Raw genomic sequence first — 14,312 nt, forward strand, 5'->3', positions numbered from 1 at the left:
CTATCTGCTGGTGCCTGAATGCCTGTATTTTGCAACAGGGAGTTGAAGCAAGTCATCTCTGTGAGCAGCCTCATCACAGAGGCCTACTTGTCTGTTAGGCCTGTTTTCCTAAAATGACATAACACTGAGAATGTCCCAGAGTTTCTGACTAAACTAAACTTTCAAACAAACCTACACATAAATTCCAAGAGTGTATGCCAGAGAAAAATGCAATACAACACAACAAATATCACAAAGAGGAGTGAAACTTACTGTTTGCCGTCTTCTCCAACAAAAACGACTCCTTAATGAGACTCAATGGCAAGTGCAACAAAGAACAATGAGATTTTTTCCTCCTCCCCTCTCCCAAGGACTTACTGCCACCTAAGCCTATTTTCCACAATCAAATCAGCCACAGCTTGATAGTACCTGTTGTAATCGATATGTTGGTTTTAGGGAAAAAGAAAAAAAAACTAACTCGTGCCAAGCCTGTCTTCTTCAACTGCAGTGACGCATTTTGTTGTATAAAGTGTGCGCCCTCTGTGTTTTCTAGCTTCTAATTCTAGCGCCTAACGGAGGGCGAGGAATGGAAATTTGAATCACCCCGTCCTCCAGCAGCCAGACTTCTGATAATTAGTCCTGTGACACATGGTGCGGGAGTGTGTGGGCTTGTGTGGTCTCTGCCAGGGTGACAAGGGTCAGGAGTGTTTGGTGACAGGGAATCTGGGGCAGAGACACCACAAGAAAAGTAGTGACCTGTTGCAGCACTTTGTTTGTCCTTCACAAAACAGCTTCCTGCCAAAAATGTGCCCAGTGCAGTCATTTTATCAGTATAGAAAAAGAATTATCTACACCAAACTACCTCAGTACTATTTCAGGGATCATTTCCAGGGAGGGAGTGTGCCAAACAACACCCTAAACTCCCTTTTCACAAGCTTAGGAAAAGTGTGTGTGCATTGGGGGGTGTTTTGTGTGTGGGTGAGTGAGTGTACTGCACACATATGTCAAGATCACAGCCAAACACCCACCCTCTCCTTGGCAGCTAGGGAGCGTGAACGCCCTATGATCACATCCATGTGCTTCCAACAAACTCACGTGGTGTTAACCCTTGCAAAGACCACCGGAGCTCCTTTCTATACAGTTCTAGGATGGAAAACCTGCACACATGCAATCTGATGTTTTTGCAACTCTTTTATATTGGGTGAAGTCACCACAGACGTGGGGTGTTTATTTCATTTGGCAGCGACAGCTCCATATCGCCCTGATGATGTCATGTTTGGATTGCAGATGCTGTGGAATCAGTGCTGGTTGTTACTTCACTAGCTACACAATCCAAAGTCAATCCATATGTCCCCGGAAAACCTGCACTGTTTCTGTTTGAGTTTCAAAGACGTTTTAAACTCTTGGTAGTGCACTGCAGCACAACTACAAGGTACTAAGGCTATCTTACTGACATTTGTATTAAAGTACATCATTTGATCATATTTAACTCACTGCAGCGCATTGAGCCTCCCCCATAAAAGATATTTTTATACACTGCAAAGTGCCCACCCCTGGACAAACTATACAACATCAACACCTATTACATGGTTCAAGGCTGTTTCTTACATCCCTTCTTCAGTTATTATTATTTATCAGTCAATATGATCGGCCCCACTGATCAGTTGGGCTCCACATAGCATCATATATAATGATGCAGAAGAAGTGTGACAAACACACGTGCTTTCTGTCTTTAACTTCCTTACATCTATCCTTTGATGTGCTACAGTTCATAAAAGCAGCACAAACAAGTTTAGCTAAGTATCAAAACTACAGAAAACACACTGCACTCTGTTTGTGAACTAATGGAACAGCATGTATACTTTGAGGTTTATTTCCTCACCAACGTTGCTCATAACAGCGTAATATTTAAGTTAAATGGGTGTTTTTAAAATTTATTATTATTATTATTATTATTATTATTCTTTTATTATTATCTGTGGAGAAACTTCTGATCTTACAGGTACTGCTTTGGAAACGCTATAATACATCAGCAGCAGCAGGTCTATTGCGAAAATGTGGATTGCTGCTGAGAGCAGGAGGAATGTGTTTGAAGACAGACAATAAACACCATATATCGCTGACTCGGCATCTGTCCTCCACCTGCCACAGAGATTGCTGAGGTTTGGTCACTGACCGTCCATAGACCACATAAGTTACAAGAAAGATCACATCAACGTGAACAAAGCTAAATATTTAGGCTCCGCCGACTGCCTGGGTTTATGTAATACATAAAATAGGAACCAGGTTTAAGTTGCTGATCTGCAAAACCTCAAAAAGTAAAGAGGAAACAGGTCAGAGACAGGGTTATTTAAGTAGAAACCAAATTTGTGGTTTTGACAAATGAAATGAAGAGAATAACTTTAGAGTTCCCAAATATAAAAATGAACCAAAAAAAATGAAATGAACAACATTTCGCCGTGTGTTTTAAACTAGAGTTGCTCATCCTTGAGCTTTGTTAAAAAAAGAATTACTGCTCTTGTAGAAAATGAATAACATTTTAATGTTTAAACTCATTACGGTTAACCATCTGAGGGGCCAGCTGTTCACAGTGGTTTTTTACATCAACTCAAAGAGGAACAGTGACACGACAGAAACACTGAATATGCGAATAAAGACGCTAAAAATGTATTTCCAATTCATATAAGCAATTATAACAAATAAGATCACACTCTTATTTTCTGTTTTCCAATTTGTCTTTATTTTAAGTCAAAGAAGTCCCAAAAGACAGACTAATGTTACTGCAGCTGGCCAATAATTGTTCACGTGGTGAAATTACATAAAAACAACTCAACTTTTTGCAGGTTATTTCCAAACATGTGCAAAACTCAATTTATTCAATGAAGACATCTGTATATGTATCAGCAAAAACCCAGCAGCTATACTCCTCATCTCTGCTCCGTGCCTGACTGGATGAAGTGGCATATCCAGCTTTAGGCGGGGATGTGGATCTAAGATAGGAATGTCACGATCTGATCAAGAATTCAGTTTCACATTGGCAATGAAACGAGTCTAGCCCACTCGCCAACGAATGTCAGTCAACCTGCCCCTGACGAGCCAAATCCCCTCTGCTGCCCGAGAATACCAATCGTGCACTTCCCCGGCTGCGCTAATCCAAGCCAGCCTATCTCAAATGCATCAAACTGAGATGCATTTCTCCTATTTCATTGACATGCTTGGCTTGTAATTTTCCAAGTCTGATGTGTCAGGTCCATCTTTCCTTACCCTCACGCAGCTTTACCAGCAGCAGTTGTTGTACCTTATTAGGTATCTAAAACCTGAGGACAGTGACCGTACTCACCTCCCGGCGCCCCTGGGCCCACTCTTCCTGGAGGGTGCAAGGTGTCTTTCGTCTTACTTGGGGCTCTAAGGTCGTTTGGGGCAGAAGGTTTATGCTAAAGTAGGACAGCAAGAAAGAACAGATGATAAAAACATTTTCTGTGATTCTAAACAATTATAGTAGCTCGTCTGAAACCCAGTTAGCAAATAACTAAAAGCCAGACTAATTATCCTGCTGGTCTGTTGTTAAGTGAAGACATACCCTCCCTGATCAACTGCATTATAATCGTGGTAGCATGTTTCCTTACAGTAGTTATGGTGTAGCTGAGCTCAGGAGACTGCAGATGAAACCACAGACGACTATAAGATTATTATCATCAGGCAGGTCAGAAGCACAGCCAACTTAATAGGAGCTTGCAAATTAAGACACAAGTATATACTGTGTGCAGCAGAGGGGCTGTAGAGGTGGTTGACAGCAATAATAAAATGCTGCTAACTGGATGATAGATATCAAAGGGCAATAAAAAAAGACAATGGCAATAAATAAAGTAGGTAGATTTACAACATTAAGATGCACTATTATCAGGGGCCGTTTAAGATGACTTCTGCCTTCTGCTAACATATGACTCAGTTTCTGACTCTGAAGAGACCACCATCTTAATTTTAAGACCCGCTATCATCACTTGGGTTGGGTCAAAAATTATCCACTCATTCACTATTCAAACCAGTATATAGGAAGCTTGTTGTCAAACCAAAAAAAACCCTCCAGATACTACCTAATATACAAACTAGACAGATTATCATCAGCTGTAATCATGCATTTTTATACAGTATAATTTCTCAAACATTCTGTCAGGACCACTTTAGTCAAAGTAGGATTGTTATTTCCTCTGCAGTTACATATATCTGGCAAGCTTCGTGCCTTTCCACATGTATACATGTTAAGCCCTCGTACAGATCAGACAGGCATCAATGGATGGACCAGACTGGTCATATTTTACTACTACATTCATGTAGATTTTAATTCCATGTATGCTTTGTCCACCTCACATCTACCACCAACTGAAAACCACCAGTTAACTCTGTGCATGTGGGACTCGTACTGTCATACAGGGCTGCTGGCTCAGCTTGAATCTTTGGCCTACCAGAAGTAACGTCAGGGCTGATATGATGCTTTGCAGCAGTTCTGTCAGTTTTACTTCCACAAGCGCATGATGGTCTACAATGCTTGGGCTAGTGACCGAATTACTTTTCACAACTCATAGTAGGATACTTCCACATACAGTGCAGCAACTAGGGTACAATACTATAATTTTAGTATTCAAATAACAACCTATTTTTGAAGCAGTTATAGTACATGAACAAAAGACTTTACCTGAGGTAGGACACTGTTGGAAGACTGTATAGTGGTATTGTCATCTAAGGAGACAAGAAAACAAACGTTGGTTAACTAAGAGTTACAGAAAATCCATTGTTGGTTCTGACTTTCAGGAGAGACATTACGCTGAGAATGTCAAAGTGATGGATAATAAAATCATGTATTATGCATGCCGCCATTATCGGTCTAAGCGTCAGACAGACTTCAGATTAATCTTCCTGCCTTTTAAACAGCACCGAGTACGGAGACATGATAGAGCAGTTTTAAAACAGATGAAAAACTAATCATTTAACATTTCTGTCCAATTCAACAACCCCCCCCCCCCAAAAAAAAACCACAGTAAGTTATTCTTTTTTTATAACACCATCATTTCCATCGGGAAGGCCCGATGACATCCGCAATTAGACTCCAACACTTCAGCCCAGTTTTCTTTGGGTGATAGTCAAGCTGACTAAGCTGAAAGGTCCCAAGGGTATGGTTTTAAAACATCGACATCAACAACTAGGGATCAAAATTGCCTCCTAATTTAATCCCATTTAATCCAATAACATGCAGTGCCATTCAGCAGCCACAACTGAGGAGGGTCTGCTGAGGCTCTGTTGCGATCAAACAGCAGCAAAAGAGCCTGAGAGACAGAGCTCTCCCGTATTCATGTCAGGAACGAAGGACCTCCTGATTTATATGCAGATATAACAAGGTAAAGTGACTGCATTTTATCAAGAAATATCTTCGTAAAGCACAAACAAAAAGAATTGCTGGAAAAATATGCCTTTTCGAAATGTTACTTGTTGTTTTTGTACTGAATGAACACAATTACCTTTATATGAGTGGGGCTCATGGCTAGGTGGTGGTGGGATTTTTGTCTCTGCAGTCAGCAACAACTCATATGTGTGATCCTCCTCCTCCGCTGGCTCCCTTTTCTCATCAGCACTGCTGCTAGTATACAGGGCCTGCAGAAAAGTCAAAGGATTAAAGGTGAAAAAGAAGTAGCAGGTTAGAAATTACGAGGCAGTTGTGTGAAAATATTTGTTTACAATAGGAAACCCTTCATGAAATATCCACAATATGCCCACTATGATCAGCAACAGTTTAGACCAGAACGGTTCTCGGACGCTGCCTTTTCCAATTCTACTTTCCTATTACATGTGCTCCACTCTGCACTCAGCTGAGTATTTCTTAAGAAGCCATTTGAACTGAGCAGCAGCGTTGAAGGAAATGAAAAGGGTGGTAGCTAAAATGAAACTGGCATCCTCAGTGACAGATTGTTATTTTCCCAGCAGCCCCTGTGTCACAGTGTTAGAAAACACGTCTAACTTTTCAGTGGCATTAATTTTTAAAAGTAGTCTGTCACAACCATTTGCAAACAGCTACAAGTGCGCGTGTGAGAATCTGTGGCGTTAAATGGCAACTGTTTCTGCTGGCTGTATGACCTCTGACCTATTCGCATAGGATTTGTATTACCAGGGGGACTTGATGTGATTTACAAGTTACGCCCCTCGTGTCTGTGTAATGTTACTATTAATATCCTGCCAGATAATTGTGAGCCTAATGAAAGACAGCAAAATGCTTCTTACCAATTCGTACAATGCAAGCTAACAATTTCATCTCATGAATGGTTATCCATGTTGTGCATTTATCCAAATTCTCCTTAAAAACTATCCAAATTTGCATACGTACATTTTTTTTCTTTAAAAAGCAGATTCAGTGGTTGATTTGCATGAGATTAAAATCATAGATGATGTCCACAGCTATCACTAGACCACTATCACCATGTGAATACAGCTTTACTTCCTTACCTCTGAGCTCACCTCCTCTTCATTACCAGGGCCAGGATGTGACGAGACAACCAGGCGATCTTTCTGTACGTCAGCAATACAAGATGTAATAAAAAAAGTAATCAATTCACTATCAGTATTAAAAGATGGCATGCAAACCTACACTGAAACACAAGAAAATAACACTGGTGGATTTTTGTAGCACTGTCATAAGAAGAGAGGATCACCATCTCCCTCTAGTGGGAGTTCAGCATTTCAGTGCCTCACTCTATGTCTTGGTATGTATAAGTTTTATAAGTTTATGTATTGTTTTTTTCAACTAAAAACATCTTTAAAAAAAAAAAAAAAAAGGATCAGAAACTGCTGACCTTTCCAGCTTCACTATCAGGCCTTCCCGAGTCTCTGTCAGAGGACTTCCCACTGGTGAGGCTGTCTAAAGAGTGGCAAGAAGTGGCCTCAAACAGAGCTTCATAAGGGCTCTCCTCCTCGGGCCTCAGGGCCAGCCCCGAGATTAGCTCACAGACTTTCTCCAGGTCACCTGCAAGTCAAAATGGATAAAGATTGAAGCAAAAACAAGTTCTCAAGTCAAAGTAATAGGTAAACTATCGTCATACTTTCCTGCACAGTGGTTTTTTCTTCTGCTTAAAGATTTGCTGCTGCGAAGGTAAAAATCACCCACTATCTCTCACAGGAGACTCCTGATAAATCTTACCCTTTTTCCGTGGGCTTGGGCTCTCCTGAGGTGGAGGCACTGGTGGAGGGGGAAGGTCAATATCAGGGGGTTTTCCAGTCATATGACCTGGAACAAACAAGAGATTGTATCGCAGCTGTTTCATGTGATATAAATAAGAGAATAATTCCCACTGGAGCTCTGTATGTGCTCATTTGGTCTTTACCAAGGATCAGGGCAGCTATCTGTTTGCTTTTCTTAGAGGGCATGTCCTTGACAATGTCCAGCGCTGTCAGGCCCTTCTGGTCGACGATGTTCACGTCGATCCCTGGGAAACGACAACAGTAACAGTCATGTGCTAAGTACGTGTCTTTCCTAAATACGTGGAAGTTATGTAGATTTAGCGCTCTAAGGTCTGACCTGCACAGAGAAGCTTCTGCACCACATCAGTCTTCCCAAACAGAGCGGCTTCGTGGAGTGCACTGCCTTTCTCTGTCTGAGCAGGAAAGAAAATGAAAAAGCATATGAATTTATGAGAAACATAATAGACAGAAGTTCTTAATATTTCCTATGTTATTACCAAAAAATTAGACTACAGAATATAGCAGTTCTGTTCCAGCACCAACACTTTCGTAAAATACGTAGCACATGTTGTGTGGATTCATGCCCACTACTTGGTCCACTTCTTGAACTGACAATTATGTGGTTGAGAAATCAAAGCAGATCATTTTCCAGCTCACAGGGCCATGCTAATTAAAGCCCTGCCGGATGCAGAGCCTAAAGGAAGCTGAATAGTCTCCGCATCTTTTATTCAGAGGAAAAAAGGACAGAGAAAGGATCTCCAGACAGACGGGTGGCACAGTTTGATACAGAGTCAGAGCTCTAGGGCCCACCAGGGGGAGCAAGGCCGGCTCTGCTTTGCGCTGGCCTTACTACAACAGTTCCTTTAGAAACTGAGAGCTTAAGAATTTTACATTTAATCTCATAGCTTTAGTAGGAAGTAGCAAGAGGAAGTGCTGCAAGGACAGATTAAGTTGCCTAACATGATTTGGGCCATGAAAGTATGTTAAGAAACACTTGCAAACAGAAGTTTTTCAGTAAAAAGAAATATATAAGTAAATATACATCAGAAAAAACAAAAAGACATGCACATACCTCATAGTTAATGTCCATTCCAGCATCTAGTAACACCTCCACTACAGGTAGGTGTCCGTTGCGAGAGGCCAGGTGTAGTGGTGTGTGTTTCTTGGTGTTGCAGCTGAGCAGATTAGGATGGGCACTGAGCAGCAGTTTGACAACCTCCAGGCGGCCGTACAGTGCCGCCAGGTCCAGCGGAGTCTCAAACTTGTTATTCCTCATGGTGGGATCAGTGAGTTCCTCCAGCAGCAGCCGCACCACCCGAGAGTGGCCGTACTGGGCGGCACAGTGCAGCGGTGTCTCGTTGTCATTGTTCTGTTGGCGGTGGTGGTGGGGGGGGATAAATAAGTAAGAAGCAGCTTGGGAAAAATGGCAGCACAGTTAAGTTGAGGTAAAGTGAAAATGTGTAATTAAGGAGATAAGAATAGAACAGAGATGCTTGAATCGTGTCTGCAATAAGTCAGAATTTGTGACTCGACTGAGTCATTGTGAGAGTAAACCAGTCAGATGGGTACAGGCAAATCATGAAAGGTCATGAAAAACCACCAACCCTGAAAAAAAAAAAAAAAAAAAAAAAAAAAAAAAAAAAAGCACACAGTGAGGCTTGATTGGGGTGAGGGGGCGGGGACTGGCAGGCATGCATGGACTAATGAGGACAGGTGTCTGTGTGGCACTGAGTGCCAGGGGCAGCAGGGTGCTAACAGAGGGGCAGGGATACATAGGCGGGTGGGGAATTAGCAGAGACATGGGCCAGTTTGACAAGAGGTCAGAATGCACCGACACTGAAGAGCTACAAAGGGTCAGGCATGTATAAAGCTTCTTTGTTGTTGCTTCTCACCAAAGCACAAAAAAGCAACAACCCACATTGCATAGTGAAAAGTAAAAATACACTCAAAGGATCACTGTGATATTAACAATAACATTTGGTCTGCCCTGCCAATCAGATTCTTTTTCTCCCCACAAGTCCAGGTCGGCTTGACAAAAACCCCCAAACAGGGTCCAGAAAACTCAACTATACTTCTATCGCACTTATAGAAAATATACATACAAGCAGCTAATCCTCAACAGAGAAGAAAATGAAACCCCAAAATTGCATTTTTTTTGATGACTTTCCTTTTGATCAGCTGATCAATGTATCGACAAACTGTTCTGGTGCTAAAAAAAAAAATGCAGTGATGATATTTTAATGTTGACTTAAGTTTAGCCAGTATTAGAATGATGTCCTTTATATTGACATGCACAAAAACACGACTGAGCTTGTACTGTAGGAAACATGCTAACAAATAAGTAGATAAAACACAGAAGAAACAGGAGTATTGAACAGATAAACTCAGTAACTAGTGCTAATTGATTCTAACCATTCAAAAGCAGGAATGCAATCAATAGACATGAGAGCTTCCAGCATGTTATCTCTACCACGAGCAACCACCAGGGGGCAATCCCTGAAATCCTGCATGATCAAGTCAAAACACACAATGACAACATGCATATAGTAAATCAGAGCAGACCCTGCTGTGCTTTCTTTCACTCTAGGGTGTTAGCAGAATTCCAATTTTGTGATTTTCTGCAAACATGGAAAGACAATTTATTTCTCTGCAGCTCTGTGGCTCTCTTAAATATTAGATACAGATGGGGTGTGGTAGAAAATGCCAGCTAATGCAGAACCGCATATTCAGAGAGTCAGTCATTCCAGACTAACAGAGCCACCTACAAAAGGGCTGACAGCTGGCATGAGAAGTCCCCACATGGACATGCATGATGCCAGTTTGGGTGACTCCCAGAGGAACACGCCAGCTGTGCCACCGAAGACAGGCCGTCATGCAGGGCAACAGGGCAGTTTTAGACGGGTGTGACTTGCCTATTTACTGCTTTCTCTAAAACCTGGCGCCAGATGGGATCAGCAGGTATCTCCTTCTTTGTTGGGAGAGCGAGTATTGTACTACACTGGCAAAGCAGGTCACGGCTTGAACAGGGAGAGAGTCGGTGGAGTCTAGAGGAACAAAACGACACCTGCCTATCAAAAGAAGGGACACAAATGCAGGCTAACAACAACAACCAAAAAAAAAAAAAAAAAGCTTTTCTTGGATGAACTGAGCTGAACAAAACAAATGTAAAAGAGGCTTAAGAAAAAAACAAAACCTTTCTCTGGCAGCTAAATTAAACCGACCCCAGTTTTCTCTGCCTGGGTGGTTTCATCATTTTCAGTTTGTACAGTTGTGCGCTCGTCTTTGGCTCCAAACAAATGCACGTGTACCGACACAAGCACACTGACACAGAAACGGTCCAAACCATTGTCTTTCATCTGTGACGCACCATCGAGCATTTGTCACAGATTTTTAAACAGATTTACTCTCAGCATTGCGATGACTTCAGCGGACACACACACACACACACACACACACACACACTTCCTCAAACATGCAGGTCTGCTGCCTCCATAGTAATCCAAGTAAATCTGGCATACAAGGACTTTTGTATTTTTTTGGCAATGTGGCTTTTCCTTCCTGGGAGAGGCAGAGGTGTGACATGCAACAAAGGTGCCTTAACTTTTAAGGAAGCCCCTTAGGTACAATTCTAAACTGAAACCATGCAAAAGCTGCCTGTAAAATCAGGCAAAGGAACTTTTTAGATAATACCGAAACACCCTTTTTACCCTTTTCTCATGATATTTAATAATAGTGCTGAAAAATGACACGCACAGTGGACACATACCATGACTTCAGTGCTTATGAGCACGTTAACACCAAATGTCTCCCTTGCCAAAGTGGTGGTCGGGGCACTGTAGCAATGTGTCACCCAGCATCTGATCGCATTAAACATGGCTGACCAGCCGTCTGACTCACTGTTAGGAAACACACAGCAATAGGACAGTGACCCTTGGCTCCTTCAGTGGCAGCACTGGTGCATGTTATCCACACAGAGGCCTTCCACTAAAACATCCACTTACTCCCAAGCACCTCGACCGCTTTGCTTTGTATTGCAGTTTTAGCTTATAACTGAAGCACTTATAGTTTATCCCACTAGTTGTATAGTAGGAGTATACAATTTATTTATATGCCTATTTTTAAGCATTTTATATCAGCAAAATGAGCCAGCCAATCGGGAATTGAACCTGTGTCTTGTTGCTCGCGGCATTTGCACAAATGCAATATGCACACAAATCTTACAGACTCAATTTCTCATTAATATTATGATTTATGTGGAGTGCATTTACAGGGAAGACACTGCAGGGTCTTGTGTAATATTTGGTTACATTGTTCAGCTGAACTCGTTTATTCATAGGCCATCAGAGGAACACGCATATATACAAAGCATAACTAGAAAAAACTATTTGAAAGTCTGTCTACTTTGCTTTTGCATTAAAATCTGCATGTGAGACAAAAGAAATTGAAAGAGTGAAGACATGACAGCTGGAGAGCTGAAATATGGAGCCCAGTTTGAAACTAATTTCAGCAGACTGCTTGCCCTGTAGCAAACAAATCCCATTCAAAAATGCTATTGTACAGAGTTAATTTGCAATTTCTGATGAAACACTTTTATTGTTATATAAGACGGACTTTCAGCATTGAATTCAGCTTTATAAAGATTGGGATCAGCATTATATCCTCTGCACTACCATAGGCCACATGAGCGGTCAGACAATCACGCACTAACGAGATAGATCTCGGAAGGCTGTTACCCAAAATGACACCAAAGGCTTGCAGCCGCGCTGGGAAAGATTAGAATTCATAAAGCAAAGCTAAGACTTCCTGTGCAGTCTTCTGTCTTTACTGTGTGTGGAGCTGCATCCTGAGTTTAACCACAGAGCACGTCAAAGAAGAAGCGATTACGCTGCTGATTGACAAACCGTGGTTTAACCAAAAACATCTGGAGATTACACCCCATTGTGTTATCACGCTGCTGAATATTCTGAGACGAGAGAGAAAGACCCCAAGTGACAGAGAGAAGGGCAGGATGTTATGGTTCTCACAACCTGCAGCTGGGAGACGGTAACACGGTTTGACTAGCCACCACAGTCACGTGACACGCTCACTGGCAGCAGGGCGAAGCAGAGGTTACGTCAGCCTGGCCTCTGGAAGTGGTAGTAGTAGTAGTAGTGGTGGGTGATGGTGGTGGAGGGGTGGGCTGAGCAGCTGTTGCAGCTAGTGCGCCAAAGGGCTGCCCATCCTCAGTGCATGCCAGTGTCACCGATTGAATTCCTGCTAGCTTCTGTGCATTCAGACAGCTCACAGATCTCACACACGTGAACTAAAACGTTGTTTTCTGGGTGCTTCTGATAAAATTATTTAAACAATATTTCTGCTGTTATACTGAAAAAAAGAGAAGTTATTAAAAAAAATGAAGCAGTCATTTGCAGCTGGACTCAATTTAAAATTTTTTTAGGTTTATTATGAGTTATGGAACAATTAAAATTAAGTGTAATTGTAGCCAAGGATAATTAAAGAACAGTGGTGACTTGTTTGGGAGTTTGAGGAAGAAGGAGAGTTTTGCTGAGAAATGCTGATTTCTGTTCTATATTTTGCTCAAATAAATAAATAAACAAGTTAATCACAAAAAAGTAGCCATTTGTTCCAGCTTTGGTATTTTTCTTTATTAGTCAAAAGCCCTTTGTTTTTGCATATAACACAGATGTCTGTGAAGGTTCTCAGTCATCCAGGTCATCGTAGTCAAAGGAGCTTGCAAAGAAAAGCGTCTGGAACTCTTTGAACAGAGGCGGGGGTTTACGACACCAACTCTCTGCCATCTATAATCCAGTTTTGAGATCCCTTCCCAGACGCCTTAACGCCCACTCACATCCTGGGCCATCTGACCTCAGGAATTCGCATGATAAGGTGGGGCCAGGTTTCACAATGAACACACCCGAAACTCTGGCTGATTGGGACCCACACCCAGTTTCACACCTTGGCTCAGGCGATTAGAAGATCATCAGGGGGTCCTTTTGTCCCTCTGTGGGGGGATACTCCCACTAGGTTTATATCTGGGACTCTCCACCATTTGACCTTAGAACTGAAGAAGCTTCTCGGATGAGAGGTGAAACGTCTTCAAGTAAACTTAAAGAAGTCCAGACGCTTTTCTTTGCAAGCTCCTTTGACCATATAACACAGAGCACCAATAATATGAAGGCAGGCTACAGTAATGGATTACAGGCTTTGGAGTCTTGTAATGAGATGGATGCCTAAATGGCTTCTAGCCATGGAATGTAATTCTTTGCACAGGGTGTTTTCTACCTTTTTAATTTTCGTATTGCATTTGTTAAAATACACCACTTTCCAAACACAGCTACATAATATAAAAAAAAAAAATGGGAAACTATCAAAATAAGACATCCCGGCTCTGCCCCCAATCCCTCCTCCTCAAATTTCTCAAAACTGACATGGGAGACACACCCTTACACTTATGACAATGTTGAAACCCTGATTGCTCTTTTTAAAATAAGGAATCAAAAATCAAAAAATGTTCCCTCAGGGGCATGTCAAGCATACTTCATGCACTTCTTAGCATGAATGAGTTGAGAACAGGTCTTGGAGGACAAGCCGAGAGCAGAAGGGAGTGCAAAGTGTTGACGAGGCATGAGCTGGACACTAGAGTGGCAGACGGAGGGGATAAATGAGCGTGCTGTCACACTGCAAACATTATGCCTAGAGGAAGGAAGGGAAACTCTGTTCGGCTTGATAATGAGGTGCCCAAGTCAGAAATATTGCATCTACTGCTTCCATCAGCAACTTCCACTGCGCACGAAGAGAGCAAGGCATAAGATCGGCTTCATTTCTGCATATAGTCTCACATGAGCTTGGCTTAAATCTGCACCAAACTAAAGTATTTCCATTTATCGTCATTAAATATTGTTCCATTCTTGGATACTTATTTTAGATGCTCTAAAGTGGCTTGTGTGTGGGGACATGTAAAGCACATCTGAGGCTGGGTCAGAATTCACCAGCCTATTGTATATCGTATTAGACAAGTGACCTATATAAGAAAGCCTGGATGAGAGGTAGCATGACAAGTCTGGGCAAACTAAGGTTTATAATGGTCAAATATGGTAATTTATTAAAAG

General features: G+C 41.9%; 1 protein-coding gene across 11 annotated transcripts in view; it reads right to left on the reverse strand.

The window, feature by feature from the left end:
* Positions 1–14,312, reverse strand: part of anks1aa (ankyrin repeat and sterile alpha motif domain containing 1Aa) — a 64,513-nt gene that overhangs the window by 33,022 nt on the left and 17,179 nt on the right. For all 11 annotated transcript variants that reach the window (XM_084917932.1, XM_084917931.1, XM_084917928.1 and 8 more), the window contains 9 exons: positions 8,276–8,572; positions 7,541–7,616; positions 7,347–7,448; positions 7,163–7,249; positions 6,819–6,988; positions 6,472–6,534; positions 5,493–5,625; positions 4,673–4,716; positions 3,320–3,413 (listed from right to left, as the gene is read on the reverse strand). In XM_084917932.1, coding sequence (XP_084774058.1) covers positions 3,320–3,413; positions 4,673–4,716; positions 5,493–5,625; positions 6,472–6,534; positions 6,819–6,988; positions 7,163–7,249; positions 7,347–7,448; positions 7,541–7,616; positions 8,276–8,572 — 1,066 coding nt within the window. The remainder of the gene's footprint in view (positions 1–3,319; positions 3,414–4,672; positions 4,717–5,492; positions 5,626–6,471; positions 6,535–6,818; positions 6,989–7,162; positions 7,250–7,346; positions 7,449–7,540; positions 7,617–8,275; positions 8,573–14,312) is intronic.

This window comes from Perissodus microlepis, chromosome 20 (assembly GCF_051167445.1).
Source record: "Perissodus microlepis isolate ML-2025 ecotype Zambia chromosome 20, ASM5116744v1, whole genome shotgun sequence".
Taxonomy (NCBI): Eukaryota; Metazoa; Chordata; class Actinopteri; order Cichliformes; family Cichlidae; genus Perissodus; species Perissodus microlepis.